General features: G+C 36.5%; 1 protein-coding gene across 1 annotated transcript in view; it reads left to right on the top strand.

The window, feature by feature from the left end:
* The window catches only part of NHLRC2 (NHL repeat containing 2), a 52,319-nt gene extending 35,180 nt beyond the window's left edge, over positions 1–17,139 (top strand). Inside the window, exons 6-11 of the mRNA XM_003787152.2 lie at positions 6,882–6,981; positions 10,277–10,508; positions 11,080–11,202; positions 12,398–12,607; positions 13,625–13,844; positions 16,749–17,139. Of these exons, the coding sequence (XP_003787200.1) occupies positions 6,882–6,981; positions 10,277–10,508; positions 11,080–11,202; positions 12,398–12,607; positions 13,625–13,844; positions 16,749–17,005 (1,142 nt within the window). The 3' untranslated portion in view covers positions 17,006–17,139. The remainder of the gene's footprint in view (positions 1–6,881; positions 6,982–10,276; positions 10,509–11,079; positions 11,203–12,397; positions 12,608–13,624; positions 13,845–16,748) is intronic.
* Positions 17,140–25,709: the final 8,570 nt, after the last annotated feature.

The raw sequence follows: 25,709 nt of genomic DNA, 5'->3' as shown, positions 1-25,709 counted from the left end.
CTTGTAATACAGCCTAAAGTCTGGTATGCTGATGCCCCCGGCTTTATTTTTATTGCTAAGGACTGCCTTAGCTATATGGGGTTTTTTCTGGTTCCATACAAAATGAAGAATTATTTTTTCTAATTCTTGAAAGATTGATGTTGGTATTTTAATAGGGATGGCATTGATTTGATAGATTGCTTTGGGAATATAGACATTTTAACAGTGTGGATTCTTGCCAGCCATGAGTGTGGTGTGTTCTTTCATTTGTTAATATCCTCTGCTATTTCCTTTCTTAGGTTTTCATATTTTTCTTTATAGAGTTCTCTCACCTCCTTTGTTAGGTATATTCCTAGGTATTTCATTTTCTTTGAAGCTATGACGAAGGGAGTTGTATCCTTAATTAGCCTCTCATCTTGGTTGTTACTGGCGTATACAAAGGCTACTGACTTGTGGACATTGATATATATCCTCAGACATTACTATATTTTTTGATGACTTCCAGGAGTCCTGTGGTTGAGTCTTGGGGTTCTCTAAGTAAAAGATCATATCATCAGCAAAGAGGGAGAGTTTGAGCTCCTCTGCTCCCATTTGGATGCCTTTTATTACCTTATCTTGCCTAATTGTATTACAGAGGTCCTCAAACTTTTTAAACTGTCCCTTAGACTGTTGGAGGGCCGGACTGCAGACCCTGGGAGGAGTCGGCTGCTAAGCAGGATAGGCAGTGGTGGCAAAAACACTGGGCAGGCCGGATAAATGTCCTAGGCAGGCTGCATGTGGCCCGCAGGCCATAGTTTGAGGACGCCTGGGCTAGAACTTCTAGCACTATGTGGAATAGAAGTGGTGATAAAGACCAACCTTGTCTGGTTCCAGTTCTAAGAGGAAAAGCTTTCAGTTTTACTCCATTCTGTAAAATATTAGTTGTGGGTTTGTCATAGATAGCTTCAATCAGTTTAAGAACTGTGTCACCTACACCTATACTCTTCAGTTTTCTAATTAGAAAAGGATGCTGGATTTTATTGAATGCTTTTTCTGCATCTACTGAGAGGATCCTATGATCTTTCTTTGTTTTTGTTTCTGTTGATTTGGTGAATAATGTTTTATGGACTTGCATCCCTGGGATGAAACCTACTTGGTCATAATGTATGACTTTTTTTGATGATAAGTTGTAATCTGTTGGCTAGGATTTTGTTGAGAATTTTTGCATCTATATTCATCTATTTCTGATCACACACTAAAGTATACTAGTGTACTTGGTATCAGAGTTAAGTCCATGGTTCAGAAGTGGGAGGGAGAGAAAGCCCCAAACAGAGAGCTGGACTGAAGAACATGCTCATTGCTGTCATTCTTTCATTCTTATCAGAGAGTTAGTATCTGGAGTCAGATTCATTACTAAGTTCATCTTCCAGGTTCAGCTGCCTGAATCGCAGCAAATTAACCTCTTTGAATTTCAGTTTCTTTATAAAATGAAGATGATGATAATGAGATTTCTCAAGGCTTTTAAAGGAAATTATCCATGTAAGCGATTAGCTCTCTGCCTTAAATACAGGAAGTCCCTTGGATGGTTACCATTATCATCATCATCATCTTTACCTGGTATGTAAAGTCCCACACACTTAAATCCTGACCTGATGTAGCTTCTGTTTGTACACTTTTTCCTCCTTCCTTTAGCTTTGAAAGGAAATAAGTACACAGAGTCCAAGAAAGAAATGCTTACGCTTTATTACTGTGAAGGTTTTTCCTTCATATAGGAATCTCTGGCTGAGCTAGACTGACCTGTTGAAGAACTAGGTAATAGAGTTAAATTTGATCTTTCACTCGGATACACACCGATATCCGAGTCTCCTGTGCCAAGGCAAAGACTCTAAAAACTGGCTAAGAAAAGCAAATGTTTCTGTTCCTAAGACTTAGAGCATGTGGGTCACGACCCACAGGAACTGTATTAAAGGCCCACGGCATTAGGAAGGTTGAGAATCACTGACTTGGAGCTAAATTTGCCCAACTCAGCCTTCCCGAATTTTCTTTTTTTTTTTTTTTTTTTAGATGGAGCCTCAAGCTGTCCCCCTGGGTAGAGTGCTGTGGCATCACAGCTCACAGCAACCTCCATCTCCTGGACTCAAGTGAGTCTCCTGCCTCAACCTCCCAGGTAGCTGGGACCACAGGCACCTGCCACGATGCCTGGCTATTTTTTGGTTGCAGCCGTCATTGTTGTTTGGCGGGCCCAGGCTGGATTCAAACCCATCAGTTCAGGTGTATGTGGCTGGCGCCTTAGCCACTTGAGCCACAGGAGCCAAGCCACCGAATTTTCTCAGGTTAGGACATTCATGTGAAAGAAAAGTAAGGAGCCTGTGAGAACAGGGTGACAGACCAGTTAGAAGGTAATCCTTGATGGTGACTTAGGTCAAGGTGGAGGTGCTAAGAAGTTGTCAGATTCTGGATATATTTTGGCTTTTTGTAGAGACAGGGTCTCACTGTGTTGTCCAGATTGGTCTTGAACTCCTGGGCTCAAAAGATCCTCCTGCCTTGGCCTCCCAAAGTAGTGGGATTACCAGTATGAGCCACTGCACCTGGCCAGATTTTGGATATATTTTAAATACACAGCCAAGAAGATTTGCTGATGCCGTGTGTGACATGTGAGAGAAAGGAGGAATTAAGGATGGCTCCAACTTTTATGACCTCTGTATATTTTTAAATATTTTCTATATACATAACTATGTCATCTGCTAATAATTGCCATTTTATTTCTGGTCTTTAGGCTTTTTGCGTCTTTTTCCTTCTTTGTTGCGCACATTCACACCTCTATATGATGCTAAATAGAAGTGTTGATAGTGGGTGTCTTTGTATGACTTTTATTCAGAGCGGGAATGTTTGCAGAATTTCACTGTTACATAGGATGTTTGCTATAAGTTCTTTTTATCAATATTCTTTGTAAGATGAAATTAGTTGCCTTCTGATCCTTGTTTGCTGAGTTTCTATCAGGAATGGAAGCTTGGTAGAGATGTTGAAAGGCTTTATTTTTATGTGTGACTTTCAGATCTCAAATTCTCTTCGCATTTTGAATTTTATGAAAAGCCTTTTTTATCCTATCTAAAGTGAAATCTATAGATCATATAATCCACCTACACTTACACATTTTTAAATATGAAGAAGTAAGCATAATTTTTAATAAAAATAAGGTGTTCATATGTAAATATTCTGACATGACTATACTGTCATACAATATGTAACCTATCCAATATCCAAAACTGTTTTGAGGGTCAGATGCTATTCCCATGCAGAATCATTGTCCTAGAGGATAATGGCACAGGTTTACATGTATAGCAGACTTCTTTGATTAGTGATGAATCATTGGTACTGTTAGGAAATACCAACCATCATTAGGATAATTTTAGGGCTTACAGACATAGTGACAAAAAACAGAACAATTCTCTTGTGATATCTAGGGGGACGTTTACTCACTCAACAAGTATTTACTGAGTATTTGCCATGTACCAAGCACTGTTATGGGTGCTGATAATAAAGCCACGGGTAAAACAAAGGTGTTGGGGGCAGTGCCTGTGGTTCAGTTGGTAGGGCGCCGGCCCCATATACTGGGGGTGGCAAACCCAGCCCCAGCCAAACTGCAGTGAAAAAATAGCCGGGCATTGTGGCAGGCGCCTGTAGTCCCAGCTACTCAGGAGATTGAGGCAAGAGAATTGCCTAAGCCCAGGAGTTGGAGGTTGCTGTGAGCTGTGACGCCATTGCTCTCTACCAATGGCGATAAAGTGAGACTCTGTCTCTACAAAAAAAAAAAAAAAAAACACATACACACAAAGCTGTTGGCCTCTTAGGCTCAGTAGAAGAGAAAGATAGTAAACAATAAATAAGTATATAACATATAAGATAGTGATAAATGCCGCTGAGAAAAGTCAGGCAAGGTAAGGGGCTGGAGAACCGGGGGGTGTGCGTATGTATTTGTGTGTCGTATTAGATGGGGGCGCAGGAAACTTGAGCACAGATCTGAATGAATGCCAATTATCTGGAGATGTGCTTTCTGGAAAGAGGAAGGAGGAAGCAAGCTTGGTATAGAAAAGTTGGAAAACAGCAAGTAACCTGTGCCAGGGACCACGTTTGGCATCTTACTTGGATTTCCTTATTCGTTCTTCCCAATAAGCGTATGAAATGGGTGGTGATATCCTCATTTTCCAGAAGAGGAAGCTGAGGCACACAAATCAGAAAGTGATGCCGCTTGGGTTCAAATCCAGGCCCACCTGGTTCCAAAGCCCAGGTTTTAAATGAAGAGGTGTTTTCAGAAGCTCTCATCCTTCAGTGTTTTATCACAATTACTGCAAGAATAATTTAGTTCCAGTCAGAGAAAGTGGAGAACTGGGTAGAGGATTTGAACACGTAATCATTGATAGTTCTTAATACAGCATTTAAAAAATGTTATGAATATATGAAAGCTTTGGAATATTGTGAATGGAAAACATGTCAAATTAAGTTAAAATGAATAAGATTATTCATTTTGCTAACTTTCTATGCCTTTTTTTGTACTGCCTAGTAAAGTTTTTCTTTGGTTTGGTTATTTCTTTAGTTAATACTATTGACTGGGCAGGGATGTAAAACTCTGTCATTTTTATTGTTTATTTCTAAAAAGTTTATAATCTTAAACTTGTGATAGATTTAACACCAAAAAGTAATTCTACAATGAGTGCTTTCTTAGGTACCAAATATCATCTGTGGGTAATACATGCATTGTTAATGCTCACTGTAAAATAACAGACCTCATAAGTAGAAGATTTATTTCTATTCCCCTAATACAACTTACTGTGAAATTAAGATCCAGCTCCATTAAACAATAATCATGGCTAACGTTTGAGAGTTGCTTCCTCCAAGCATGATTCTCAGTGTTTCACATACTTTGAACCTTTCATTTGCGTGTCAGTATATCTGGAATTACAGGGAATATTTTGTTAGCTTAGGTTTCCTATTCATTCTAGTAGTCCCAGATTGTGGCTCTAGAATAACCAAAGGAACATTGTGGTATGTTAAAAGTTAATTGTGGAAAGCTTTTAATCTAGTTTGGAGCTGATTAAACAGAGACTGAGACCCCAGAATATACAGACACCAGGGTCATTTTTAGTAGAATTTATGTTTATAGGCATCTGAGTATGAAAAAGTAAATTACTCTTTAGATTTTATTGGATAGCAATTAAGAACACAGAAAGAGGCAACACGTGAAATGTAAAAGCATAGATTTTCCGTTTTCTTTTTTTTTTTTTCAGATTAACATGAGATTAATACACAATTAGCTTATAATGTTTGCATTTGTTAGGTAAGGTGGGCATAAATTTTTCTGCTGGGCTGCTTGGGTTCAGATTCTGGTTCCTGTTTTCGCAGCTCTGTAGTCCTGGCAAGTTACCTTGCCTCTTTGCTTGCTCCGTCCCAGTTTCTTCATCAGGAAACTAGGCCTGCTGACAGTTCTGTCTCCAGGGGCCTTTGAGAAAATTTGAGTGACAATTTCTATAAAGTGCTGGGCACATAGCAACTGCAGTTTGTTGAGAATCATCCTCATTGTTTTGTGTTAAAGTAAAAGACACTAGAAAGTGAAAAAGTTATGGGAGAAAATTTTCATTGGGACATAGACTACTCAAAGGAAATGCAAATAAAATAGCCTTTTATGAAGATAATTTCTTTTAGTGTAAGTTAACTGACCAAATTATTTTAGGTAAAGTATCTCAATTACTTCTTTTTGCTACACATGAAGGAAAGACATTTATTAAAGACAAAGCATAGAAAGTATAGTTGGACATTTGCAAGATGGTAGAGACTAAACTCTTCCAAAGGAGGCATCAACCTCAATTACTTTTAAAAGTAGCCTCAGGGTATTTTTGAAATCAAAATAATTGAATATTTTAACACAATAGAATTAACTTGAAAAATAGTTTTGTCACATCGTAATACATTATGACATCAGTCTCTTTAAAAATAGAAAGTTAATTATTAATTTTAGCAAACAGAGCTATATTATATTGAATTCTTTGTCTTGTATGTCAGCTATATTTTTTTGAAAAGGTGTATTAAACAATGGATTTTTAAATACCTATTTTGCATTGTGTTTGAGTCTCAAAACTAATACTGTGGCTCGGCGCCTATAGCTCAACCGGCTAAGGCGCCAGCCAAGTACACCTAAGGTGGCGGGTTCGAATCCAGCCCGGACCCGCCAAACAACAATGACGGCTGCAACCAAAAAATAGCCGGGTGTTGTGGCGGGCACCTGTGGTCCCAGCTATTTGGGAGGCGGAGGCAGGAGGCTCGCTTGAGCCCAGGAGTTGGAGGTTGCTGTGAGCTGTAATGCCACGGCACTCTACCCAGGGGGATAGCTTGAGGCTCTGTCTCAAAAAAAAACAAACAAACAAACAAAAAAAAAACTAATACTGTAGTAGCAATACACATTTCTTTAACTCTCCAAAGATAGTTTTTCTGTGGAAATTGTTCAAAGCACCTGTTACTAAAGCTTGTTACTTAGGTTTTAGTGCTAAGTATTGGACTAGCAAAGAGTCTCTTTGGAAAATTTGTCAGCCTGTTTCTTCTATTGCATAAAATAAGAAATCAAATGTTTACAAATCTTGTGCCCAGAAATGTAGAGAGACACATTGTTATTAAGACTGGTATGGATTTCTGTGAAATTGTTGCAGGTAAATTACAAATCTAAAGAAATAAACCCATTAAAAGGAAAACAAAACTTTCAAAAATAATTCCAAACATTGCAAATAGTTTTACTTTGGGTTGCAAATATTTTTAACTTTTTATAAGATGATTTATAAACATACTGTTATCTTTCCTAGATTTAAAATTTTGAAACAATCAGTGTTCATGTTAACGAGATATGTATATAACAATTATTATTTATTTTTATAAAGATTCAGAGGTCCAAAGAGATGACATTCTGTGGATTGCCATGGCAGGGACTCATCAAATATGGGCACTCCTTCTGGACTCTGGCAAACTGCCAAAGAAAAGGTAAGTGGCCACTCTTCGAGTAGACTTTACTGTTTGGGGTTCCTAGAATCCTTGTTCACAGCATCATCACCCTCACAGCCCCACTGGGCTAGTCACGATATGCGCCTATACTACCTTCACAAACAGCCCAGGTTTTCAGTGGCTTAAAACCAGGTGTGAGTCTTGCTCACTCACAGGTTCACTGGGGAGCACTGTGCCACCCCTGCTGATGAACAGCCACTGGAACTTTGCCAGTCATCCTGGCAGAACAAGAAGGAGGTGGTACGTCACTCACTGGCTCTTAAAACTTGTACTCAGAAGTGCCACACATCCACTCTCCTCATAATTCATCAGCCAGAGTAAGCCATATGATCATACTTAACTTAAAGGAACCTGGGAAAAGCCATGCTCCTGAACACCTAGAAAGAGAGCTAGGAATAGCTGATGGGCCTTATCTTAAGACATAGCTCAAGTATCTTCAGTCATTCATTCAAATAGTGGAGTACCACATAGCAGAGTGGTTAATAAGTCAAGTTCTGTAGTCAGGCCCAAGATTAAATCCTGGCTCTACCACTTGCTATCTGTATAAATTTAGGAAAGTCATTTTAAATTACTAAGACTTATTTTCTTATTTATATTATATCATAGGCTTGTTTTGAGAATTAATATTATGTGTGAGAGCTCTACATAGTTCCTGACATAGACAATAAACACAAGTGGCTTTGTTGCCACTGTTGGGATATAAGGATAAATCTCATCCTTATATAAAGATGTCTCATCGCTTTCCACCTTTCCTCTTTCTCCAACACCCCTGGTAGCACTGGCCATACTCTTCCCTGGGACCGTGTAAATCCTGGTGTATAGGTCTGTCACTCCATGGATAAGTCTGCTTGTCCTCTCTCTCCCTTTCTCCCTCCTTTCTCCTCTCTCTCTTTGATTGCACTTATTTTTAACTGTTACCTCCTACTAGACTTTCTCTTAAAGGAGGGGACCCTGTCCCATTCATTTTTGTGTCTTAGCATAATATCTGGGACATAATAGGAGCTCAGTAAGCATTTGCAGAATAAATAAAGGAATGACAGTCATAGACCAGAAAGGCTCTCAGATAACCACAGAAAATGGTCATCTCAGTTGTCTTTATCAATAGAAAGGAACAATTGTATAGATAATCCAAACCCTCAGGTTTCCTAAATGGGGTGTGTGTGTGTGTGTGTGCGTGTTGCTTTGAACACATTTATGTTTTATACATTTAATCATCTAGAAAATATTTATAAATCATACTAAATGCTAGGCAGTAGGGATGAAAATGATATGCTCATTGAGTTAAGAATAAAATTGAAAGATGTCGTTGCTGTTCTCAATGGACTTAGAGAGGAAGAATCAGATCAGCAAGAAATTTAAAAGCAGTGTGGGTAAAAGAAATCGCAGTAGTCCCTTAAGTTACAATTTTTTTCTTTCATAAGTAAGAGAAGCACCCAATTTCAATAGATTTTGGGGTGTCAAGGGTGACTTCCTGGAAGAGGCTCCTAAACCAAGACCTAGTCAGGAGAGGAGTGGGAGTTAGACAGGGGAGTGGGAGGTTTTCCAGGCAAGAGTCAGCACAATGTCAGCGGAAGCCAGATTGTGCGTGTGGGTTCTTTTAAGAGATTTGGACATTCGACAAGCCTTTATAGAAGGTTTAAGCTGGGACAGGACATGATTAGATTTGTGTTTTTGAAAGAACACTGGCAGCACTCTAGTGGGACAAGACTAGAGACAGACACCATTTGAGGAGGCTACTGCTATTATCCAGGCACGAGATAATAGTAGCCTCAACAGTGAGGTTACCAGTAAGAGTTGGGTGAGACATAATTATAAATAGCAAACAGAAGTAACAGGTTGCCAGAATATGCTATTCTAGGTGATGGCTGATTTGAACATAGATGGTCAAGAGCTCCCTAGATTTCCTAACAACTAGAGCTGTGACTCTCAATCACAATAGGAAAATGGTGCCTTAGATGATACTGACCTACCCCTTAATTTTCAGGTTGTATTAGCTTGCGTTATTACTGATCTTCAGGGGGATATGACCCCTAATTTTTGTTTGTTTGTTTGTTTGTTTGTTTTTTGCAGTTTTTGGCTGTGGCTGGGTTTGAACCCACCACCTGTGGCATATGGGGCCAGCGCCTTACTCCTTTGAGCCACAGGCGCTGCCCCACCCCTAATGTTTTAAAAGTCGCTGTTTCTTCCTAGTCTTTTATTTAGTTAAGGGAAGTTTTTTAAAGTGTTAAGACTCCTTATAGTGATTACCTTCCATTTTATTTGTTTTGCATATTTATTACATGTATTTTCCTAGCTAGATTATTTCTGTAACTTTGTTGAAAAGTGTCCATATTTTATCCATGCTGTATCACTTTGCTTCTGTCCCCTGCTGCCTACCTAACTTAGCACTGGGAACATTGCAACCAATAAGCAATGGTCATGTTAGACTTTTACATATTGTACCATACTTGGAAATAATATACAGATAATCTCTCATTTTGCCTTAGGATGCATTGGTCAGCTTCTTCCTGTCTATCAGAGCAATGCACTTACCATGTATTGCTCACAAGTCCTCTGGCATAAATTTAGAAACCAAAGTGTAAAAATTTTTCTGCACTATAAAAGGAATCATTGCAGTAGTCATTTAAATAGAAATTTCTCTACTGCATATAAGAAATTGATTTGTATAATTGATTCATTAAAGCATCATAATTATCTACTGTCATTTTCTTAAAATGATGATGCCTGACCTGGGTATCTTTCATAAACTATTCTTTAGTTATTTTTGCTAGTCACAAAACATTTTTAATAAAAATTTAAGCTTTAAACTATCAAGTGACCTGTTTAGCTCCGTTTTAGAACCTAATAATGTACTGAAGCCAAGAAAAAATCTAGAAGTTAAGGCAGAAAAAATATTATGTTATCAATAATATGATTTAACCTGATAATTTCCTGTCTGGTCTTTGAGAGTAGTTTCAGTTTTGTGTGTCAGAAAAAAGTAGAAAGTCCCTGCACAGTGGCTAAATAAGTTAATGATTGGAAAAACAGCAATGAAAGCTGACTTACACAATTTAACTAGGCCAAGGTTAGGAGAGGAATGGGAGTTCAAACAGGGGAGTGGGCGTTTTCCAGGCAAGGGGCAAATTAATTACCCCTAACTAATTCGGGGGAGGGGCTTGTTTGTTGTTTACAATGCCTGTCACCATTGATTTGATCATTTACCTTCATTAATTTAATAACCAGATTGGCAATATACACCACATGTTGACTCCACCTATGAATTTGTTTTTTTCAGTGAGTTAAAAAAAGGAACCTGCCTTCGGTTTGCTGGCAGTGGAAATGAAGAGAATCGGAACAACGCCTATCCACACAAGGCCGGCTTCGCCCAGCCCTCGGGCCTTTCCCTGGCCTCCGGGGAGCCCTGGAGCTGCCTATTTGTGGTAGATAGTGAGAGCAGTACAGTGAGAACAGTCTCTCTGAAAGATGGAGCGGTGAAGCACCTCGTGGGAGGAGAACGAGATCCCATGGTAATGACCGTCACTCTTGCACCACTGCTCAGACTGGCCAAGCTGGCAGGTTCTTGAATTGTGGAAAGTTAATAAGGTTTGAGAGAGATCAGTCTTGGCCTGTCCATGAGTTAAAGTGGACGTCAAAGCATGGCCAGTGAGAATACAAAGAAACACAAGTAACAAACCATCTAAGCAAAGTAAATTGACTCTATGTGATTATATACAAATGTTAAGGCTTCAGGGAGACAGGGAAGATGAAATATTGATCACTAGAGAGAATAGAAAAGTGTAAATTAGATATGGGGCAGTGGGGTGGGTGGAACACCTGACCAGCAGACCTGACCCCTTCTTGACCCAAAGTCTGACTGTGTGGGTAAAATCATGAAGCACCACAAACTAATACAGCTCAAAGTTGTATTATTTCTTTCTAATCTGAGTCAAGTACACACCCCTATTTTTATGAAAATCAGGCCTTTTCTCCTTTTAACTAAAATAGCAAATACAACTATTTTAATTTTCACTTTACTTTCTAACAAAGCACTGTAAAAAATGTAATAACTGCTGTTTCTTTCTTTTAAAAAAATAAAAGAATTTATTTGCTTTTGGTGATGTTGATGGAGTAGGAATCAATGCAAAGCTTCAGCACCCCCTTGGAGTAACATGGGACAAGAAAAGGAATTTACTGTATGTGGCGGACTCCTACAATCACAAGGTAGGTGAGTCCTGACAGAATTACATAATACCTTGTTTTTCATATGTGGTATTTAAAAATGCTGAAGGATCTACGAGCCTCCTACAACTGCCACTCTAGAATAAGAGAGGAATAACAGCCTCTGATGACTGTGGCACTTTGTTCTGTTCTGTTCTTGGTCCTTTTATTGCCAAGAGGTTTTGATGGTATCCTGAACTCAGGCAAGCACCAAACCAGCTCCACTGTCTATGATCTAAAGCTGTGAATTGCATCCCATCAAAGCTGCTCAGTAACATACTCAATAAATAAGGAGAAGGCAGGTAACCGGGAAACTGACACGTCAACCGAAAAGAACAATTCTGAGCTGTCGGATGGATATAATGGCTGTTAACAAACGATTTTGTTTCCAGCTGCATTTCCATTTTTATCTATTTTAATTCAGTTTTTATTGCATTTTTCTTTTTTACAATAATCAGTGGATAATGAATGTTCATGCAGTACTTTGTGATGAGAGACCACAGAGTCAATATAGTTGAGCTATTACCAGCAATCGCTGAGTTTAAGACATGGAGAAAATCCTCAGGCAACATCAGGTACTCATGAGGAGAAAGTCAAGTCCGTTGTAAAGAAAAACAATACAATTTAAATTTATTTTACTTCCAGAAATAATCTTAGCAAAGTTTGCTTCTAGAAGACAAGATAGGCTCAGCGCCTATAGCTCAACCGGCTAAGGCGCCAGCCACGTACACCTAAGGTGGCGGGTTCGAATCCCCGGCCCGGACCCGCCAAACAACAATGACGGCTGCAACTAAAAAATAGCCAGGCGTTGTGGCGGGCGCCTGTGGTCCCAGCTACTTGGGAGGCAGAGGCAGGAGACTCGCTTGAGCCCAGGAGTTGGAGGTTGCTGTGAGCTGCAATGCCACGGGACTCTACCCAGGGGGACAGCTTGAGGCTCTGTCTCAAAAAAAAAAAAAAGAAGACAAGATATAACTAGAGATTATACATAGATTTTAGCTCTTAAATTAGAGTATCTCCTTTTAGAGTGTAATTTGAATGTGTGGCTTTTCAAGAAAATATGGAAATACCTATTTTTTTGTGAGATTTATTGAGAATACTAATGGTAATCAGATATTCTCTAATTTTTTGACATTACACTCTTCCATACCACATACACCTGAACTCTTCAGATCTATAAATTTTGTTCTTTGTCTTCTAGATTAAAGTTGTGGATCCAAAAACAAAAAACTGTATGACATTAGCAGGAACCGGAGACACAAATAATGTTATCAGTTCCAGCTTTGCTGAGTCAACTTTCAATGAACCTGGAGGTTTATGTATTGGAGAGAATGGTCAGTTGTTATATGTAGCAGACACCAATAATCATCAGATTAAAGTAATGGATTTAGAAACAAAAACAATTTCTGTGGTAAGTAATTTTAAAGTGTAAGTTAAAGGGTGTGGTTTTAAGAAAGGTATCTGAGCTCTTTCACAGTCCTGACAGAGGCATTTTCAGTGAGGCTGTCTCGAGCAGAGATGTGGACCAGCAGGACTGCTCTAAAGATATCCTGTTAGTCTTAAAATAAAAGTTTCATCTGTGCTGAGAGTTTGAGAATGATACTGGAAGTTGGAGAGAATTTGATAAACCTTTAAAAAAAAAAAACAGAGAGGATTCAGATCTGGCTGTAAGCAAATGGACATCCTGACACACTGCGTACACGTACCGTGTGGACCGGGTTAGCTCTTCGTTTTTTCAGTGGTCCTCAGGTTAATGTGTAGTCTTTGTTTCCCATGCTGAGTCCATTACTAAAAGAAGCTGTATTTCTCAAGACATTGAAAATAAAATTAGAAGAAACTTTAAATTCTAATCAGTTTTTAAAGATGTAGATATGATTCTTTATAGAATTTTCAAGGAGAAATGCCTTATTACAAGCTAACTCTTGATGTATTATATTTACCAGAAAGTACAAAACTTTTATCCCTAAAGTCTAGTAATTTGCAAGGTATATCTTTTAAAGTAAAACAAACAAACAAAAAACACAATTACCATCATAAATGTGTCCTTTCTCTTTACGTAGATCTCTGATATAAGTAACATCTTCTTATAGTTAACAATGAAAATTATGAGAATGTATAATATATCTAGTACATTTAAATTTATAAAGTTTTTGCTTTAATTTCCTACCCTTTGTAACCATTGGACAATTAATTTAGTTCTATCTCATTCAGAAGTGGGAATTTTGGGGTTTTTTTGCTAAGATAAACTGTGTTTTTGTACCTACAACATAATCTTTAATCTTTACAGTGTCCAAATAAATACATTCTAATTCAGACCTGAATGATATAGAACTTCATTTTTCTACTACACTCTAAAAGTAAGCTCTCTGACTCGATAATTTCTATAAAGTACTTGTGTTTTAATAACAGGTTTTTTTTTATATCATAGCTTCCCATCTTCACATCTGAAAATGCTACAGTAGATGGCCCATTCCCAGCAGAAAAACAGAGGACATTACCCAAACTGCCTAAATCTGCTCCCAGCATTGGGCTTCCCGCCATGACCGTGTGTCCTGGGCAGACTCTTCAGTTCAAACTGAGATTAGAGCTCCCGTCGGGAACCAAGCTAACGGAAGGAGTCCCCAGCTGCTGGTTTCTATCAGCTGACGGTATGGGAAGAAGCTTGCAGATGAAAGTATTTCATAAATTCTGGATGTTTAATTTAGTAACTTCTTTCATTTGTTATGTCATAGTTTTACTCTAATCAGACAAGATTTGAAAGATTATGTGAAAAAATGAATCCAGATCTGACTCTACTTTAGCAGTTTTCTTTAGTCTTTGTGATCCTTTCCTCCCTGATAGTAAAGAACAGTGTAGCTCTCCTGGAGTTGGGTGGCAGTTGTTACCACTGTTTCCTAGAGTATAGACTTTCTCATTCCTCTTCCCTTTATTCTAACCTTGTTCTTCATTCTGTTTTTGTCCCCCAAAAGAACCTCTTGGGAGTTGAAAAGTCGACAATAGAGAAATAGGGTGGAACCTTCTGATTTAATATTTTCTTCCAGGCTCTGACTTCCCATCCCCTGTCTGGATCTGTCTCTTTCTTCTGTGTATGTGACTCACAGTGGGAACTAGCTTCCTTATTGCTCCTTGAGGATAAGGAGTGAGTACTCTGCTTGCCTTGTAGTAGCATCTTCCATCATCTGTAACCTAGTGGAGAATAAGTTGAGAGTGAAACATGAGTGGTCCAGAATGTCTGTGGCCCCTGCCTCTAATGATCTGCCTCTGTCCTCGTCTCCCACGCTCTTTCACACTTCCTCACTCAATCTTCCGTTTCCTCCCCAACTCCTCCTCCCTCACAGCCTCTCACCCACTGTTCTTTTGTACGTTACTCAAATCCTAGTTCCATGTCTTTTTACCTTCATATATTCTCAGGGTAGCAGCTGCTGGCCTACAACTGTTAACTCAGTGTCCAGACCAAGAAACAAAGAGATCTAGCTGGGAGGAACTGCTAGTTAGTTTGGGAAGCTGGTTCTGGGGTAACTGACTGAACCTGTGGTGAGTTCTCTCCACACACGGGAGAGGGCTGACCGTGTAGTAAGTACTAGGATGCTTGTAGCTGCTTTGTTGCCAGAAGAGTTCTCAAACTGTGGCTGCCCCACAGGTTTCTTCCTGTAGGTTCAGAGGAAGTGTCCATGAAGTCAGAAAGGCTGCATCAATTGGAGATCACTAGTGTAATTTCTCTGCAATTAAATAGCTGTGTGTTGGTTTTTAAACTAGGATATTGACAGATTAACATGTTTATTTTAACTGTGCATTGTCAAACACAAATTATTTAATATTGAGTCATTAGGATATAAAATACAGGTAGTTTCAAAGGAAATTGAAATAGTCTCTAGAGAAAATAGAATGAAATAGCTATTTCATCACTTGTTAGATATGAGCTACATTTTTATTATAGAGAGGCAAATGAGCTTTCAGGCAAGAATCCTAATAATGTAGAGCTTTTGAAAACTATTTATTTTACAGAGTACATTTGTACGCTTATGGTTAAAGGACATTTTCTCTACTTGGCTGGTTATTTAGAAACAGAAACATTTATTTTTAACTAAATTTTGGTCTGTATCTTAAAGTGGTTAGAATATGTGAAAGTTTTAAGCCAAAAAAAGGCAGCATAAAAGCACCAACATATAACTTCACAGATCGTATGTGTGATGTATATGAGAAATAGCTAAAGAGACATTTTCTGTTTTATTTCTAGATTTGGACATTAAAATAGCAGAGTTTATTACTTTTCTTGTTTGACTTAAAATATAAAAAGATCTCTGCTAATCTCTTTAGCAAAATCAAGCATTAAATAAGAGATACTCCCCAGTCCAAGAATAAGCAAAGAAAGCCAAAGAATTTTAAAGAGAATTTTAAAAGAATTGTTTAAACACTTCGGCACTTAACTCTTCAGATGCTTACCTTTCACCTTCTCCTTACTTTTACTTAACATATTTTTTTCCAACTTGATTTATAGTCAACAGAATATTAGAAACACTAAACGAAAGGAGACATGGAGAGAACTGATAGTGTCAGGTTCTCGGAGTCTATCGACTCTTCTTGAGAACAGGAAAGAGAGCAAAACTAAAAGGAAACTAGGGCTTTATCATTTCTCAGTAGATGGCCCCAGTTTTGTGCAGAGGCCCCAAGTCATTGATGCTGCTTGGTTATGTTCAGTGTCCTCTAAACGTTTCCCAAATGCTGGCTCTTAGTATCTGCCACGCTCTTGGGCTGAATGTCAGTGTAATCTGTGCTTCTTCAGTATGACACCTGTGTTCCTTCTGAGAGAAGGCTAGAGATAAGTAAAGTCATTTAAAGAAAATGGTAATGTTAGAAGGCTTAAAAATTTTAGTAGTTTATAAGATTTTTATTGTATGGATAATCAGTGTATTCAAGTCTAATAAGAATTTTATTTATTAAAATGAGGTATATAAAATTTCTTAGTATTTATGTTGTTTGAGCCCGTAGAGAATTGATATGCAGTGGCACCTGTTTCTAAAGAAATCTCTAGATTTTTTATTATTTTTACTTTTGGATATTCAATAATTCATCATTATCTTAACTAGAAAGTCACTACAGAGTTATGTATACATTTGTATTCCCTAAACAAAGTTTATTTTGTTAAGTTTTTATGTTATATCCCTGAAGACTTACCTGTTTGGTGAAAATGATCTATTTCCTCAAGCATCCTATGTTTATTTCCACACTTAATGGGTTTCATTTCTAATTTGAGGCATTAAGGCTCTCTAGCCGTATTTGAAATATTCAGCTTGGTTTCGTAAAAGTAAATTTATAACCTATTTTTCAGTGTCTAAACAAAAGAAGAATTAAAATAATTAGATGTAATGATCATCATTATTATATCTTATTATTGTATTTTATTTATATTTATGTCCTTTCCACAGAACACAATGTCTGGCACTTAGAGGCTTTTGATAAATATGTGTATTTCTTAACTGAATTAACAAAGTCTTCATAATATTTTAATTTCTTCTTATGAAGTCTTAATAATTTACTTTTTTATTTTCTAGGCAATGAATGGCTTCTTCAAGGACAGACACCATCTGGAGACATAGAGAACATTTCTAATCAGCCGACGATTTCACTTCAGATTCCTGGTGATTGCTTGTCACTTGAAGCCATTGTATCTATCAGCGTGTTTCTTTATTACTGTAGTGCAGATAGCAGTGCCTGCATGATGAAGGCAATTTTGTTCAGCCAGCCTCTGCAGATAACTGACACACAGCAAGGTCACGTGGCTCCGGTAGAGCTCAGGTATGTGTTCTAGCAGTCCATCGCCACAGCCCCACCCTCATCCTTCCCATTGCTGTAACTTAAGAAGAAATTATTCCTGCCTCTGGATACCAAGACACCCATTACACAGTTCAAGCAACTGATGTTAAAATAAAGCTATGCTCCTTACTTGCTTTTGTATTATAAACAAATTCCTTTGTTCTGGCTACATACTAGCCAAGTCACCCATCATCATTTGAACCATGTTTTTGCATTCTATACTGTTATTTGGCACAAGACTGAAGTCCACACTCTAGGAGACAACACTATCATCAGATAATTTGCAGTAAATGCTACTAATAATAATACTAGATATTGTAACTAACCTTTTCTACTTTTATTAACAGTAGTCAGCATACTTGAATGTGTCAGTTTCACAATAATTTAGACAGAACTTTAGCTCCAGTTCCCAGTTATATAAGGACACCTGCCATTCAAGGCAAACAGTCTGTTGTAAGCCAAAAAAGTCTTTTCATCGCAGTAGAAGCTCAAAGTACATGTGTGGTAAATAAGAGCTTTATTCTCTTCTATGATTTTCTCCATTAAGATATTTTTAAGAGAGTTTTTATCTATTTTTGTCATAAATTATTTGTTTTAACATATTGTGATTAATGCCTTATAACTTTATACAGATAAAGTTGAACATAGACTCATTACTTTAACTTTGTTTTTGAATGAACACATTCATATCAGATAATGAATGAGTCCTCAGAAATATTATGACTTTCAAGGAAACATGGACTTAGGGACACATTACTGTCTGTGACAAAGAGTCTATTGTGACAGCTGAATCTGATGTAAATGAGTTATGTATGTTGTTTTGGAAATTTACATTTCACTTGTAAGCATCGAATGCAGATTTATTGAGTTTGGGTTTGTAGTTTTTTTGGTTCCATATTCAGAATTTAAATTATGATCATATTTTGTGATGTTTTTACAATTCATTTTTGAGCATTCAAAGTGAAATTTTCAAGGTGAAGTACCTTTATGCCGTTAATAGATATAGTATGTCCTAATATATTACCCTCTAAAATACTAAGGCTGAAACAGGGATTTGATGGTACTGGTTTTTGATTTTTGGTTTTTTTAACCCCAAAAGAAGATAAGTGGAAAGTTTTTTTATTAAAATTTATCTTTATAACTATTTAAAAGCCTAATTCTTATTTTTCCTAAAACTGATTCAACATATTTGTGATTTAATCAGCTTATAAGATTTTTTAAAAGAGCAAGTGAACCATGTTTATTTATTCAGTAAATATTTATAGACAATATGGCATAATATGCTTTCCTCCCCCTTAGAATCAATGTTAAATTTAAAGTATCTGCCCATTTCTTTACTTTTTTTGGAAATATAGTTTTGAAACATAGTTTGTTCTATTTGTAAGGTTAACTAAATCTCTCAAGTAAGACAATGTTATAAATCATGACTTTGATTTAATTAGTAACCTGCTAAAAGCTATTTTTTAAGAGAAGTATAAATGTAAAATTAAAGGGAATCCTGTTTGAAATTATATATAGTTACCTCATAGCCTTTTCACAGTCAGAAAAAATAATGTTCCGTGATATAAGGGTATGTAACACTTATATTCTCTTTTATAGAGAACAAGCTTTAGTTATGTTTTTAATGTCATTTTACTTACTGTATTTCTCATTTCTTAGTTGGAGAGGAGAATGCTTTGGCTCAAAAATTTTCTGTTTAAGGACATAAACAGTTTCACTCTCCAAAAGAAGTACGTATAGTTTTAGCTTGCTAATTTAGAAATACCTGGTAACTTGATTTGCAGGGTAAAAAATACACACACACCCAGTATACATTATATGTTTTCATGTAAATTGAAAATGCAAAAACATTTAGTAGAAACCATTAATTCTTTTTTGTCTAGACAGAATTTTAGGTTAATCTTAAGCTTATCTTTTTCTTTAACTTTCAAAGTGTAGTTTTTTTGAACATTCTTATTCTTACCCACTAATCAGTCTACCTTGGTTTTTACATTAAAAATATTACTTACAGTGATTAGTGTAATTTTAAATAAATCATACATAAGCAATATAAATAGGATCTTGGCATTTATGGCTAACTGAAACCTCTGACATAAGAAGCAGCACTAGAAAGTTTGAACTTTTGGTCCATGTCTGCCTTCTTTTTTCTATAAGGATTTCTGTATATTTTTAACTTGTCCCTTTTTTGTCACATAAATTACGTCTAGTAATAGTTTAAAAAGTGACATTTTAGTCACCTTAGTGTCACCAGTAATGTGGCCTCACATACACTTTGACACCATACCTGGACCCTTTGTCCTGAAGTATTCTGCTGGTTGGTTACTGTTTGTCTTCTCTTTGTGATACCATTTCATAAATGATAGAATTTTTTTCTGAATTCATACTGAGGATTGATATTACCTATGAAGAATTTTGTCTATCTATCTTGAATATTCTTTTCTCAAATATTTAACCTGTTCATATAAGGCAAAATCTTACAATTTAATCATTCATAAGCATAACTTCAGCAGAGAAAATAATTTTCTCCTTTAACTGTTCTGATATGATTACTGTTATTATAATATTACCAAGCCTTCAAAAAGCTATACATCTTAACACAGCCCAAAAAAGTTTAATCCTTATGCAAGAGTATGATGTGTGGATATGTTTATACATGTTTGTATATTCATATACACATACAAAGGTCAATTCAAGAATTACTTTTCTTTTATGGCCAGTATACTTCAGAACTAATACCACTGAGATAAGTTATTCTTTGTTTTCCTGTAGTTGGAAAATTTGGGAAGATATTGAAAATACATATCTTTATAAAATAATAATTTTCTTTTCTACCTTCACAAAATGTACCCTTAATTGATATCTGCCAATTAAAAAGACTTGAGTCCAGCCATTATACATGTATTTGGCATCATGTTTAAGAACAATCATTAAAACCTAACTAAATTCTGTAGTTCACAATTTCATAAAAATATATGCAGAGGGAACATATCAGTAATGGTTCTCCTGAATCAGAATTGTGAATATTTTAGTTTTACCTTTTTCTGTTTATTTTCAGTGAACAACATGTTATTTTGAAAATCAGAAAAAGACTAACATTGTTTAAAGATTTAAAGTTAACTGAATTGTAAGCACTTACATAATAACTTCTTTAAAGTCAATTTTATTACCAAAGATCAGAATATAGCGTGAAGTTCTTTGATCTACCAGTGTTCTTAAGGATGGCATTTCGTGAAGATAGAAATGATGCTGGCTTTTTCTTGTTGTGTTCATCTTGTGTAACATAGTGTAGCGGTTAAGAGAAGGCGGTTTTTGGTAACTTCAATCTAATTCTACAAAATGGGGCTAATTTACTTGTTTCATAGGATTTCTGTAAGTTTAGTGAAATATTGTTCATAAAGCATTTAGTAATTAATGAAACTGGTAATTATTGGCTTAGTTATATAATGATAATTATGCCCAGAGACGCACATGACATGACATTTTCTTTGCAACTTTGCAATTTCTGAAGGAAAATATTTCTCCTAACAACTATTTGTTAATATTCTCCATAGAGTTAGGATTCAAGAAGAGAAACAGTTTTATAATGAAGCATATTACTGTTTTATAAACAATACTGCAGTTATAAAGAAGCATAGTGTAGTTTCATTAAAATTTTAAAAAGACCTTTTGGAACTATGAGTAATAAACTTGCTTTGAAAGGGTCCAGACTTACGCAGCCTGAACCACATTCCTACATGTGCCCGACAACTTGCACCAGAATACTTATATCTTAACCAAAAAGTTTTCATTCTGGTGGTGCTTTACAAAGTCTTCAAAGTGCTTTAATGTATACTGCCTCACTTGAGCTTCAAAATAACTTTATGAACAAAACAGGTAGTTGTTATGTCCATTTTACAGATGAGGAGACAGCTTTGGAACATTGGTGACATCTGAAGTTGCAAAAAGCTCCCAGAATAACGTCTAGTGCCTGGTGCCAGCAAATGCTCAATTCTGCCAAGTGAATCAAGGGCAAAGAGTGGATCTTTAATTCAGGCACAGGTCTCCTGATTCCTACTGCTGCTCCAAAAAGGAGAGGGGGGACAAATTGCTAAATTAAGAGTACTTACTTAATTGAAGTCCAGTAATAAGAATCATAGCTAAAGTTTTTGAGTTCTTAGTATTAGCCTGCACTTTTCTAAGTGCTTTACACATATTAGCTGACTTAATCTTCACAGTAACCTTAGGAGAGAGATGACTTTTCCTTATTTGACTGATGAGGAAACCAAGACATGGGTTAAACAGTTATACCAGTATAGTCAACATGCTCCTTAGGAAGCAATGAAGCCTGGGTGGGAGTCTGCTCAACTCCCCGCTGCCTCTCCAAGTACATTTTTTAAAAACATAAATATTTCATCCCTTTACATAGCAACTTAATCCACAGCCCCCCTAAAGTGCTAGCAATGATTGTTTTTGATATTTAAATAAATCCATTTAATTAGATGACTTTAATTGTTGTTTCTCAAAAGATTTTATGTACCACTCTTCCTTAATTTCAGATATTATAAGAGTTTTTCTTGGCAGATGGATGTATTAAAGAAATAGCTTTCCAGTGTAAGTTCCAACAGTGCTTTTTCAGTTGGTTTTCAAAAGATAATGAAGACCTTGTCATAAAGAGTACCTGAAATTTTAGCACAGGCCTGTCTCAGACCCTAATTTTTAACAAAATTTTGTTTGATCCAAAATAAGCCACAATGAGCTCTAGCAATATAGTCTTCTTCCTTCTTGTTTCCTAAATAAAAACGGTTTGTAGATCTCACCTAAATAACTCAAATATGCAATTCTGTTACAGTAAAGTTTTTACCATGGTCAACCAGCAGTAGGTACTCCATGTGTTAAAACGAATACAGCAGAATGTGCCACCGATGATTGTGATTCATGGTCATCCAGGTGCAGGATGCAAACATCTTTTCATTGTTAAATAGTTTGTAAATTAAATCACATTATGGTGCAGTAAGTAATTTATTGATTTTGTTATAAAATCTCATTCCTGAAGTCCATAAGGAAATGTGTGTCAACTTAAGAAAGTGAAAATAGAGTCACACTTTCTAAGTAGAATTTACTGTTAATCACCAAAATTGCCTTTTCCTCCTCCTGTGGCACACAGCTTATCTAAATGAAGAGTTACTGTTAACCATAAGTCACTATTTTGTCCTGAATAGTTAGGACATTTCTTTTACTTCTTTGCAGTAGGGTGATGTAAAGGATAATATTAAAAATTAGAGGCTTGACTAATCTGCCTGTATGTATCCATCACTAACAGACCTTGACCCTTTCACACAGTAGGCCTGCAGGTTAGACTGGCTGTCTCTGGCTTTCAAATGGCTGACCTGATCCCGGTGAGCCCGGGTAAAGGAGAATAGGAGGCAGCCCCACTCAGCTTTTCTGACTGGTCCCCTTCCATTTCTTAGTGTGCTGGTTTAGTTTAATTATTTTCAGAGGTTAGTAATGGAAAGTGAACACCTCAGGTACTTGTTGTGGAATGTGTGCCTGATTAAAGTTATTCATTGTTTGGTGTCTCTCTCCATTGGCCTCTCTCCTAAGTGTACCAAAGGGCATTGTGTTCTGTTGAAAGCCTCAGGACCAAAAGGAAAGTATCACAAGCATTTTCAAATATACTTCTCTACCTGTGTAAAGGCACCAAGCAAGTACAAATGAGCTCTAAACAAACAACCTTATACCAAAAAGCATTGTAACTGTCAGGGCATAGTGTGAATTCCTTTCCCTTTAAGCAGCAACTTAAGGACCTGTTGGTTCTACGCAATGCAGAATTAAGCAAAATTGTCAGATTTTTTTTAATGTTGAAAAGTTAAAATTGTGAATAATATGGACAAACATAATCTACCAGGTTTTGTTTCTTAAATTACATGTTTCCATTTGAGAGGTGAAAAGAGACTGCATAAACTGATGCTGAGAAGTAGAGAAGAAAATCAGCTCTCAGATTAAAATATGCCCAGTACTTACATAGGAATAATTATCTAGTGTGTGCTACGCGTATGAGAAATAGACACTGAAATAAATAGGAAAAAACCTTACTTGATAAAGTATGCTAATGAAGGGTAAAAATAGACATGTTCCTTTCTGAAAATTTAGAAGGACTCTGCCTTGCAACTGTTTCTGTTTTTAGAATTTGTAGTCGGCTCGGCGCCTATAGCTCAACCGGCTAAGGCGCCAGCCACGTACACCTAAGGTGGCGGGTTCGAATCCCCAGCCCGGACCCGCCAAACAACAATGATGGCTGCAACCAAAAAAATAGCCGGGCGTTGTGGCGGGCGCCTGTGGTCCCAGCTACTTGGGAGGCAGAGGCAGGAGACTCGCTTGAGCCCAGGAATTGGAGGTTGCTGTGAGCTGTAATGCCATGGCACTCTGCCTAGGGGGACAGCTTGAGGCTCTGTCTCAAAAAAAAAAAAAAAAAAAAAAGAATTTGTAGTCATTATTCTTAGTCCCACCAGAACCACTTTCATTGTTGGAGCGCGTATAGGATGGCTGCCTTTGTGTTTCTTACACTTTTCAAAAGCTAGCAAGTTTTCATCTATCGAGTTGAAATGTGTTGTTCATGCACGCCTTGATATCATCATCAATATACCTTTAAAAAATAAATTACCCCTTCTTCTCTACACCTTAGGCTTCCCTCTCACTAACAACAGGAGTAGTTTCTATTAAAGTTTCAGTGAGGAACTATGGTTACACAAATAATAGATACACAGAAAAATGTGTTATGGTGGGATTTTTTCCTAGAATTCTTAAAATTTCAGAGGAAGGGAATAACACCTATATGAATTTCAATTTGTCTCTACTTAGAGGTATACCTTTCTAACGGTTTTACATAGGCTAATGTTTGTTAAAGGTTTGAATTCTCACTTTTAAGGTGCACTGAGAGCCAGTGTAAAAATGTGATTGCTGTCACTTCTTTACATATGGATTATGAACAAATCAAAGTTTGCTGTGTGATTGAGATCTGTATCATTCATCACTGTTTCAAATTGTAACACTTCATAAATTGGTCACATTTTAGACACTCAGACTCTTTCCCGTCTTTTGTAGGGATAAAGTCTGCATTTTTATTTCTGAGATTACAACTAGTCTGGTGTGCTGCCTTCATGTCTGTCATTCCAAAGATCTGATTATATTTGCTTTTTTCTTTATGGTTAAAAATGCAGTGAGAATTCAAGTTCATTCATTGGTATTTCTAGACATGGTCTGGTTCTCAAAGAATTTACTAGGTGTGCATTTTTTGAGTATTTCATGTAGACAGATTAATATATTTTTATACAACACTGTATGTCTTCATTCATTTTGAGACTGTATTCTTCAGTGACTTTTTTAAGTGGGTTGTTAACCGTAGACTGTAATGAGAATGCAATGGCCTTTACTAACTCAAAGATGTGTAATACAGATGATAGCAAGAGAGTGCTTCTACTGTACTCGGAAAGCTAACTGATCATGGAGAGCAAGGGAGTGCTTCTACTGTACTCGGAAAGCTAACACCTCTTTTCTAAAGCTTTGTACATTTTTTTCATGAAATAGATTAAATATTTTCTCTCTAATGCCATTGTCTGTTCTTAATATGCTTTCTGTCTTAATTATATCATGAGATAATTTTAATACTCAGAAACCTGTATGCTATGATGTATTGGAGATTTGGGGAAAATGAGGAACATAATATTTACTTGAAAAAAACTTTTGTAAACAAATACCTCAAAATCAAACAATGTAATCTTAATTCCTATATAGAGTTTTAGAAGATATATTCAGTAAATGGTATGGGGAACACTGAAAAAGAAAAACAACAAAAATTAGATTTCTACTTTGACACTAACTAAACATGCCAAATTTGAAAGGAATTAATGACTTGTTATAAAAATAAAGTCACAAATGTTGCAGATGAAAATACGGAAAATATCTATAGTTCTGGGGATGAGGAAGGCATTCCTAAAAATGACCTAAACCCAAAGCAATGATTAAGATTGATGTGTATGACTACATAAAAAGTAATCATCTGTATAATAAAAAAGAGAAGAGTTATAAGGATATACGAAACTAAAAATATTTTCAAAACGTAAAATGGACATGGGATTAATGACTGTCGTCTGTGAAGAGCTCCTATAAACGTAGTAAGAGGAAGATGTCCCAGTTGGAAAACTGGCAAAGAATATGGGAATGCAATTCAGAGGAGAGATAACGTAAAGATCTAATACGACAGATCAAGATGCTTCAAGTCAGTTTTTCAGTCATTAATTTTTAATGAAACTACAATGAGAAAACTTTTTCACGTTCATGAGTGTTGTATTTCCTTTTCCTGTGCATCGCAACACATGAAGCTGACTTTTAATTGACTTCTAGTTTATCTCTTTTAGTTTGAAAACCTCTTCATAACCTTTAAACAACACTTGTATTTGAGATACCTACACAAATTATATATGCTAAATGTGTATAGTTTATGCATAACTTTTATGTATAATTTGTGAGTTTGGCTGCAGGTCCTAGGTTTCCCTGTGTGACCCCAAAGTTACAATTCTAGTCAATCTTAGGGTACAATTTTAGAAAGTGGTAACTTTAATCAAACTTTAGGAATTCTGATTAAAAACATGTTAAGCATGTTGCTCAGAGAAGCTAACATTATCATTGCATAATGTGTCTGCTATTATTAATACTTCCCCTTA

This window comes from Otolemur garnettii, unplaced genomic scaffold (genome assembly GCF_000181295.1).
Source record: "Otolemur garnettii isolate 467f Iridium unplaced genomic scaffold, OtoGar3 scaffold00021, whole genome shotgun sequence".
NCBI lineage: Eukaryota > Metazoa > Chordata > Mammalia > Primates > Galagidae > Otolemur > Otolemur garnettii.
This window is presented reverse-complemented; position numbering and strand designations above follow the sequence as displayed.